Source organism: Hyperolius riggenbachi, chromosome 4, assembly GCF_040937935.1.
Source record: "Hyperolius riggenbachi isolate aHypRig1 chromosome 4, aHypRig1.pri, whole genome shotgun sequence".
Taxonomy (NCBI): Eukaryota; Metazoa; Chordata; class Amphibia; order Anura; family Hyperoliidae; genus Hyperolius; species Hyperolius riggenbachi.
This window is the reverse complement of record NC_090649.1, coordinates 78,752,451-78,762,827: the sequence shown is the minus strand read 5'-3', so window position 1 is coordinate 78,762,827 and position 10,377 is coordinate 78,752,451. Positions and strand designations below refer to the sequence as shown.

General features: G+C 43.2%; 1 protein-coding gene across 10 annotated transcripts in view; it reads right to left on the bottom strand.

Moving 5' to 3' along the window:
* Positions 1 to 3,110: 3,110 nt before the first annotated feature.
* Positions 3,111 to 10,377, bottom strand: part of KLHL29 (kelch like family member 29) — a 1,379,660-nt gene continuing 1,372,393 nt past the window's right edge. For 6 of the 10 annotated variants that reach the window (XM_068280223.1, XM_068280220.1, XM_068280224.1 and 3 more), the window contains one exon: positions 3,112 to 6,093. In XM_068280223.1, coding sequence (XP_068136324.1) covers positions 5,910 to 6,093 — 184 coding nt within the window. In that variant the 3' untranslated portion in view covers positions 3,112 to 5,909. Of the gene's footprint in view, positions 6,094 to 10,377 lie in introns of all 10 variants that reach the window. The other 4 variants (XM_068280226.1, XM_068280229.1, XM_068280230.1 and 1 more) reach the window with 1 other exon arrangement.

Below are 10,377 nucleotides of genomic sequence, written 5' to 3'. Positions count from 1 at the left end.
ACCTCTGCCATCTTCCTTGTAGCATGATGTCATAACAGACAAGACAGACGTACTACAAGTACCAGACACTGCCAAACCTTCGTACCAAATTCCAGCAGAGCAACTCTGGACTTCTTTTCAGCTACCATTTCGTATATAGATGAGGAAATATTTGACACAAGTTAGAAATCACCTGAGAGCAGCCAGGCGGTCAGCCCAGCAGTGAGGGGCTACAGAGAGGCCTAGTCAGAAGATCACTGTCCAGGTATGGAGCTGATAAGGAGCTATTCAAATGTTACAATGTCGGCCCTTATGCACTGGATTTGCTGCACATTAAAATCCCTAACATTTTGGTTAGCTGTCCTCATCCTTTACAGTCATCTGAAGCACAACCACTGTAAGTGGCCAGTATGGAAGCTGGAGCAGCAGCCGGAGCGTCACACAGAGCCAGCGAGCGACAACAGTGTCAGGAGGCATCTCCATGGCAACATCATAGCCAGCAGGGCAACAAGGCCTATGAAAGGAGTTGTACACAACAGCACCAATGGGAAGTGATTATCACAACAGAATTATAATTCACCTCATATGCCCATTTTCTTCATCTATCCTGGACAGCACAAAAGGTAACCTATAACAAAAATAACCCCGCCCGTTCTTACTTAGTACTTTTGCCAATGACAAAAATAAACCCATCTGCCCTGCAGGAAACCCTGCTATGGGCTGCCATGGTGATGGGTCACATGACCAAATATCATGTGATCTCATGTGAATAGGTTTTCTGGACTTACTGTCATTCAAGAATAATATGTTATTGACCTTTGATGCTCCAGTTCAGCTGAGATGACAGGAAACGGGTCCCATGACCACCTACTGAGGTAGAAATAATACTAAACTGCCCTTTTTAAAAACATTTTTTTTTACCATTTATGATTTCAAGGGGTTATGAATGTTTTGTACAAGTCCCCTTTATGCTGCGTATATTTTTACTTTGACTTTAGGTGATCTTCCACATATGGTGCTGATGTGTACAATTTTTTTTTTTAAAACATCAAATAATATTCTTTGTCTCAGTTTCCTTAAAGGACAACTTTTACAACATATATAACATTTAAAATACATGCATATAAATGTACATTTCTCCCGTAGTAAAATGCACTATACATTCACTTTACATTACTTTTTTCTTATGCTGCTGTCACAATAGGTAGTGAACATCTGACGGAAGTGTCAGATTTTGGACTAGTCCATTGCTTCATTGGGGATTCTTATTTCTTTATATACAAAAGCACTTACCAGATCTTCAGTTGCTCAGTCAAACTGCCAAAATAGTGTGCAAGTGGGTAGGGAAGCAGGCTGATATCTTTGTATAAATCCTTTCCAGTGAGTGCTTTTGTAAAGAATAAAGGAAATAATAAAAATTCCCTATTAAGAGATAGACTAGTCCAAAGGTCTGACAGGCTTTTACTACCTACTACCCATGCCAGCAAAATCAGAAAAATTTAATTTATAGGGCATCTTACTCTGAGAGAAATGTACAATTTAGATTTATGCATTTGAAATATTAATTTTTTATGATAGTGATCCTTTAATAAAAACTGTTTACTAATTGGCAGCTCTGGTGCCCTGCTATAGATAGACCAACGTTCGTCCGACTTGGCCGTACACATGTATGGCATTACCTGACCTATCCATTTGCGACAAACTCCCACTGAAAAATAGCACAACAGAAGCCATTACCCAGCAAGTTCAAAGCAACCGTGTCTTCTACTACTCCAGCCAGCCACCCGTATTCTGCTTCCAGCATTGCCTTGATGGGCCTCACCTATGTCTATCTGTCTCTACAGCTGTGCAGCAATGGTCACTGGACCAACATACTTTCTCATGATTGCATTGAAGAGGAAATATACACAACTGGTTACTGTTTTTGTTTGTTGAAAGCTGGTGGCAACGTCCGAAGATAATAATTGGCTAAACTGTTAGGTCTTCTGAAATATCACTTCTCATACGAAACATACGGTATGTAGTTACAAATTTATTATATATTTATATATAGAGAGAGAGAGATAAAGAGAGATAGAGAGAGAGTTTTTGTTATATTTTACTAGCACAGTAGCAGAAAATTCAATTTCACTAAAATCTGCAGGAAGACTAATATCTGACTGTAATTTCTGTGGTCTATCCACTGTATCTAAAATGATTTAAATACATGTTCTGTTAGGAAAGGCAAACAGTTTGTCACAACAATTCAGTAAAAACCCAGCTCATTGGCTACAACCTTTATCTCCTTATATGGCTTGTACCTGTACATCGTTATATTATGGAAGCAAAGCAAATATGTTTGAGGAAATTAGAAGGTTACACACCCAGAGCTGAGTGTTTGTTTTTTTGAGGGTGACAATGGTGGGAGCATGAACTTTTTATGGCTCTAGGGGGCCGACAGCAAGTCTCCTGTAAGGAAATGAAAATGTATGTAGCTAATCATGCTTCAGAGAGAAATGAATACATTTTTTAGTCATCCAAAGTTTTGATACTTTTTGAAGGAAACCTGTATGAAGAAGGGAATAGAGGAGGCCATCTTTGTTTCCTTATAAAGATGTATTGCTTGCTTGGCTATCTTACAAAATCTCTGCCTCAAATTTCTCGATTCCCTAACCAAGAACAAGTATGCACATGAGGTGCTGTGACTTAAAGGGATACTGTAGGGGGGTCGGGGGAAAATGAGTTGACCTTACCTGGGGCTTCTAATGGTCCCCCGCAGGCATCCTGTGCCCATGTAGCCACTCACCGATGCTTCGGCCCCGCCTCTGGTTCACTGCTGGAATTTCAGACTTTAAAGCCTGAAAACCACTGCGCTTGCGTTGCCGTGTCCTCGCTCCCCCTGATGTCACCAGGAGCGTACTGCGCAGGCACAGACCATACTGGGCCTGCGCAGTACCCTCCTGGTGACATCAGCGGCAGTGAGGACACGGCAACGCAGGCGTAGTGGTTTTCAGACTTTAAAGTCTGAAATTCCAGAAGTGAACCGGAGGCGGGGCCGGAGCATTGGGGAGTGGCTGCGTGGGCACAGGATGCCTGTGGGGGACCATTAGAAGCCCCAGGTAACTTTAACTCATTTTCCCCCGACCCCCCTACAGTATCCCTTTAAGTCAGCTTCCACTGACTGTATACTGGTCCTAGGTGTGCAACAAAGACCTCCTGAAACCTATACTCAGACTGCCAGCCATATCACTGGCAAGTTCTGAATGGGACAAAGATGGCCGCCCTATATCCCTCTGGCTTCCTCTTTCCTTTATCAGACACAACTCCTGGGAGGAGCTACGTTCTCTGAGGGATGTCATTGATTCCTTTGGTCGGGACACAATTGCAGGAGATGTAGTAGTGGGTGGAGGAAAGGGATTTTGCATGAAATGGATGTTGCTGAAGCTCATGTGATGATTCTACCAGTGTGAATATATTGTGTTGCTGTGGAAAAGCCAGATACTGAGAGAAGCCACACCCCGCCAATGCACCAGAGCTGGCTGTCCACAGCCTAGTTTTTTTGTATAGCAGCAAGGCACTCCGTGCAATATTGGCTTTAGTACCGACTAATGCTTCACTTCTCTGCAGTAATCAACAATACATGAGTAATATGGCTGTTCTTGCATCAGTGACATGAGATTCGCCAGCCTCCAGCAGTGCCTGGCTCTGTAAACATAGGAGACCAGGAAGCAGAACTGAAAACCAGACAGTGGGGCCAAAACCAGACTGCCCAGTTCAAAACCAGGAAAGCAACCGAAGAGCTCCATGAAGTCCTCAGACTGACCGCTAAACAGGAGTCTTATTGGCATCTGATGATAGAGATGATAAATGGGATGGTAATATTTTTCAGTTAATGCAATTTATGTTAATTTCATGCAAATATATGCAGCTTGGCACTGGACCAATCAGACACAGTAGCTGCATAACATTCACAACTCAAAATATCTGTAGTTTAATCTGTCCTTCAAATAATATGTTTCAACATTTTCAATGCCTGTCGGGTCTGATGTCCGACTCTCTATTTCACTGAGTCTGACAGATGAGTAACGAGATTCACGGCTTGAATGAACAGCTCTGAGACTTCTCTGTAAAGACAATAGAATGTCTGGATCTTACATCCTTAATGAGGCAGGTAGTGTACATTCAGAAATACAGTCTTTACAGGAGCTAAAATAGTTCTTGGCAATCTTAAAGTGGACCTGAACTCTTGCACAGGACAGAAGGAAAACAGAGAGAAATGCACCCTGGATGTATGTAGAGAGTTTAGCCTGTCTAATTCCCCCTTAACTGTGACTACTCACATCTGTCATTTTATCTCTCAGCTGCATCAGCTGGCTACAGTGGCAGAGCAGCTAATTTGAAAAAAACGATTTTAACCCTATCTCTGCTTCCATGAAAGCAGACAGTAGACACACTGCAGTATTATTGCAGTATTTGTATCAGCTGTAACAAAGAAATGTTTTTCTTTAAAATGTATGATGCTGTTGCTTATCTTTTAGAGCAGAGAGAAAGTTCTGAGTTCAGGTCCGCTTTAAAGTACATTTTAGCAAGGGTAAACTATAATAATCCCAATTACAATCCATTATCTGGTTAGGTCTTATTACATGTACCATACAGTATGTTGGAGTTCTCCTTTAACCTGTACTTAGTGGGTGGTAAGATATCACTATAGCAGTGCAGAGCCCACCAGGTGAAGCAGTTGGAAAACTTTGTGTACTTGTTGTATATACCTACTCATGACGTTCGTCATCTTTTGACCCCAGTTCCAAGTGTCTGACTACTTATACTTCAGTGTGGTTGAATGTGTTATATTGCAGCGCTGATCAAGCATACTGTATACTTTTTTTTTTTCTATTCATTTTAACCCTGTTTCAAGTTAACAAGCCCCTGCTCTGATGAATGTTCTGAAGTGCTGGTAAGATCTGCACAGGGGATGATACGACGTGCAGAGAGACAAATCACAACAAGAGAGAAGGGAGAGAGAACACTTCAGAAGCACTGGCGACAATTTTTTAAACAAGGCTCGGCATACACTGCAGGTACGCTACTACTGGGATAGTCACAGAGTAACAATTTTGCTGTATATACTATGGGGTGACATGCCAGTATTGTAAAACAGGGCTAAAAACACTTATAAGTGTACACTGTCTTATTAACCAGTCAAGGCTTCATTTTAACCACACTTAAGTATAGGTATACTAACAGACAAACATTTACTGAATTCAGCTGAATGTGGACAAACAATACTATATTATTATTATTATTATAAAAGTTTGCTTGTTCTGACAAACTGTTTCCTTTCCTCCTCTGTGGCTATCGCTGTATCGCCTGCTCCAAAAGCGTCATCAAAAAAACCAACCTTAAAAATGCACCCCGTCAATATTCTTTAGAATGAGATGCTTGGCAGTACTATACCAAACAGTCGCCCAAAAAGAAAAGAAGAAAAATCCCATCCGCACATCTATTAGTAAAATACACATCCTCCCTCCCCGAACCCCCCTTTCACTGAACCCATGTAAAAAATATGGGAATCTATTGCACCTTGGGTGATAACGTGTGCCACTACGCCAACTAGTGACACGTTTGCCTTAGTAACTTTTACACTATAATACATAGTTTAGAGCCCAATGCTCCAGCATCACCCGGTGGGGGTGATCTTCTACATTCAATGTAGAGTTAATTCAAAACCTGCAGAGAAAGGAAAGAAAAATGTCCTTTTTTTTGTCTTGAACTCGTGAATTGAAAAAAAAGAAAAAAGACTGCTGAAGCAGAGAAACGTAAATGATTTTTCTGCTTCGTAACAGGCACAACCGTCACTGAAACGGTTAGAACCAAACAGGAAAAAAATATACATGTCTTAAAACATCTTCAGCTAAGGAGACAGTTTGTGTTCTGATTTTGTTTTTTTCCCATCAACCACTTTGAATGTATTTCTTGATAACTACACATCCATGGCGGAAGAGAGGGCAAGGCATGTTGTTTAGTAAAGTCCAGGTGTTGGATTTGGGGTCGTAGAACTCCATGTTTCCGAGCGCGGGACCCTCGCTGCTCACTATGCCTCCTGTTGCGTAGATCTTTCCATCCAGGACCACGGCACTGCAAATATACAAGAATGGAATGGAAGAAGGCTTGACAGTTAAAGGGAGTGGTCATATGAACAATCACTTTATCATAAAACAGTGTAAAGGCAAGCTTCCTTTAAAACAGTAGGATTAGCCATACTATGCCAGGGGGAAAAAAACATGTATAAGTAGATAAATACTTGATCTACTTACATAACACATGTATTGCACTGTCCACATTTTGATTTCAGTGAATTTTATATAGTAAATGAAGATAATTCTGTTCCTGGTGGGAACCATGTCTTTTGCCCACAGTTTGAGGCTAAATCCTGATGTCATTTCTGCCCTTTATTTTTCTTTTCTCCTCCAATCCCTGAGTCACCTCAGCCTTGCTTGTGAACACAAGTGAGCAGCAGATCATGTTTCAGATAGGCAGCTAGGCAGGGAAATAAATGGAAGAGGAAGAATATATTATAGATAAAAAGAGCCCCCAGCATGCAACTGTTTGGCACTGACTACTAAAGGGCCAGTGCTCCTTAAGTATGTGATAACTCCAAACCATAACAGCAGAAAAAGTTTTGAAAGTTTTGAATGCAGGATTAGCATCTTTATCACTAAATACACTCAGACCAGTTGCTGTTGAAATTTGATTTTTATGGTGACAATCCCGCTTTAGGCAGATAGTACTGTACAGCTTGTGGATAGTTTAAAGTAAAATTCTAACTTTGTTTAAAGGGTACCTGATGTTACACGATGAGATAAACGTGTGAAAGTGCAGTCCCAATCCTGCTTGGAACTAACCTGAGCTCTTTTTTTTTTTTTTTTTTTAACTGTAAGGGTTAAGATTTCAGGGCTCTTAGTGGCAGCTTCTCTGTAGTCAGTCTGTAGCGTAACTCTCTTACTAATAACTAACTAGGGTTGTGCAACTCCAGCATGACTGAGAAAAACTTGTAGCTACACGTAGAGAACATCACTAGTTATTTTACCTTGCCTAGAGGGGTCCAAAATGTTCTCAAAAGTCTGTGTTGGGGCTCACAACATGTTCATGGATGGTAGCCATGACCTGTCTCATGAGATATGGGCCATTCAGCAATTAAGAACACTACAGTACAGTATACTAACTGTATCAAATACAGTATACTTTACATGTGCAGAACACACATTCATCTTACTTTTATCTGTCAAATACAATTGCTGTCTTCCCAAGCCATTACGTGGCCAGACTATACACATGTGCCGATGGGACCTAAAAGTCGCTGAATGCTCTGCTTATGGCTGCAGTTAAAGGAATACTGTAGGGTGGTCGGGGGGAAAAGTTGAACTTACCCGGGGCTTCTAATGGTCCCCCGCAGACATCCTGTGGCGGCGCAACCACTGGCCGATGCTCCGGCCCCGCCTCCGGTTCACTTCGACTTTAAAGTCGGAAAACCACTACGCCTGCGTTATCGTGTCCTCGCTCCCGCTGATGTCACCAGGAGCGTACTGCGCAGGCACAGACCATACTGGGCCTGTGCAGTACGATCCTGGTGACATCAATAAATTGACTTTTGAACAATATTCTGATTTTTCGAGTTTCACCTGTACTGCCCATAGACACATCACGTCGTGTGGTTATCTTGAAATATGGATCATTTAAGAAGAGTTCACCGGACGTAGCTTAACACCCAAGTCACTGGGCCACAAGTCAGGCAGGAACATATGGACAGGGGTACAGCAAGGGGAAGAAATGTTCGGTCGGAAAGCTAAATAATTGTAGGAATAGAGATGGAGTTGCCCTTCTATAAAGATCAGGCGTTGTTCTAAACTCTGATTCTCTGCTATTTGCGCAGCTGTCGCCTGGCTCCGTTTCCTCCGCCGTTCTTGCGCCACACAAGCTGGAGAAATCTACGCAGTCCCGGGCTTCTGGGACACCAGTAGCTGCTAACGAGTGTCTCTAATTAATCATGTAGAAGATAAACTGTGGTGTCAATCTGGCGTCGGAGCAAAGCATGCTGGGAAGATGTACCAGCAGCCGCGGCGCGCGGTATACATTACCACTTACAATGAGGTGTCCCGCTGTACGGGGAATAGTGGGGGGAAGGGCAGTCTGACAACTGTTTGCACCTGTCAAGCAAGCCCCCCGTGACTGGTAAATACATGACATTTCCCAGCATGCCTCCGCTCTCCCCGGCATGGCACGTGTGCAAGCCTGTCCCGCCAGGAGAGGCGGCTCCCCCCACTTCCTCCACATTTAGGAGACGAGGATGATATGATAAATATTTAGAGAAACACTGTGTTGTAAATTATCAGGAGGACAGCTGTGAGCTCACAGGCAGCTGGCATCGTGCAGCACAGAGGCAGATGGAGCCTGCCACTCATTCCGATTGATGGCAGTCACCGGCGTCCGCAGGAAGACGCGGGCAGTGGGCATCATGTATGGAAACTGCGGGGAGGAAACCTGTCTGTGCTGCTTCCAGCAGCCAATCAGACATCCTGCAGAACCGCAGACAGTTCAAGCCATCCTGCCATGAATACGCAAATAAACCAAATGCTGTAATTCATTCTGGCAAACAGGGCCGCTTCTCTCATGAACATTTGCATCAGGCACAGAGATTACAGGGGCAGCAATTCTCTACAGTGTTTATACTAACAGCGTGCAGTTAGAGTAGGAGGAGAAATGAGAGGAGAGCGAACAAGGTGAAGATGTCATAATTGGCGAAAAGCAGCTTGTTATGCTGTGTGAGGAGTCTGGCAGAGAGGGAGAAAGGGGGGGCAGGAGAGCAGCAGTGTTCCATTTGACTTGCACAGCAGAAGGGAGGAGGTGGCACTGCTGTCCTGACTGAGGCAGAGTAAATTGTCAGGTGCTGTGCGATCATTCCAATGGGGGGGGGGGGGGAGGGGGGCACGCTCACAAGTTTGCCTCAGGCAGCATAAAGTCTAGAACCAGCCCTGCTGGCAAACCAGAATGCTGATACTGATAGCATATAAGGGCCCGTTCACACTAGGGGGCGTTTTCATCCTTGTTAAATGAATCTCTATGAGAAGGTTCATATCAGCGTGGTTCGTGTGCTGTGTGTTCAGCAAAGTGGTCCCTGTACCATTTTTGGGGTGTTTTTGCTATAATGGAAGGTATAGGAAGAGCGCTAAATGCTCACACAACCGCTTTGTGCAGCGATTGCGTTCGCGTTTTTTTCCAGGTCAAAGAGTTCACTTCCTGACTTGCGCTTAGAAAATCGCTTTTACCAGAAATGCAGCGCGCAGTGGAGCGCCAGGAAGGGGAAAAAAAGCACATAAAAACGCAAAACGCTTGCAATGTGAATGAGGCCTAAAGAGCCGCTATCGAGAAAAACTGTAAAACTCGATTGCATGTATACACATAATTGTAAGTCTTATATTTCTGAGTGGAATGCACTATATATGACTTTTCTCCTATGTAGCTGTCTCCTACAGTAGACAAGTCTGGCAGATGTGGCAGGTTTTGGACTAGTCCATCTCCTCATGGGGGATTCTCGGTATTTCCTTTATGGAAAAGGAAATGATGAAAGCACTCCATGGAAAGGAAATATTGAAAGATGCCAGGCGGCCTCCCTACTCACCTACACACTATTTTGGCAATTGGACTGAGCAACTGCCAGGCAGTAAATGCTTTAGAGAATTAAAGGACCGCTATTGCGAAAAATTATAAAATTTCAAAATACATTAAAGCATATAAATTAAAAGTACATTTCTCACAGAGTTAAATGTGCAATAAAATACCTTTCTCCTATGTTGCTGTCACTTACAGTAGGTAGTCTAACAGAACTGACATGTTTTGGACTAGCCCATCTCCTCATGGGGGATTCTCATGATTTTCTTTATTTTCAAAAGCACTGAGGCCTGGTGCACACCAAAACCCGCGAGCAGATCAGCAAAATGCTAGCAGATTTTGAAACACTTTTTCTTATTTTTCTGTAGCGTTTCAGCTAGCGTTTTGCGGTTTTGTGTAGCGGTTTTGGTGTAGTAGATTTCATATATTGTTACAGTAAAGCTGTAACTGAACAGTTACTGTAACAAAACCGCCTGGCAAACCGCTCTGAACAGGCGTTTTTCAGAGCGGTTTGCGTTTTTCCTATACTTAACATTGAGGCAGAAACGCATCCGCAATCCAAAAAATGCCTCACCCCGGGAGTATGCGTTTCTGCAAAACGCCTCCCGCTCTGGTGTGAACCACCCCATTGAGATACATTGACCAAGCGTATCCGCAGCCGCAAGCGGCTGCAGAAACGCTAAAAAAGCCGCTCGGTGTGCACCAGCCCATAGTGAACAGTAGTTGCTCAGTCCAACTGCCAGAATAGTGTGT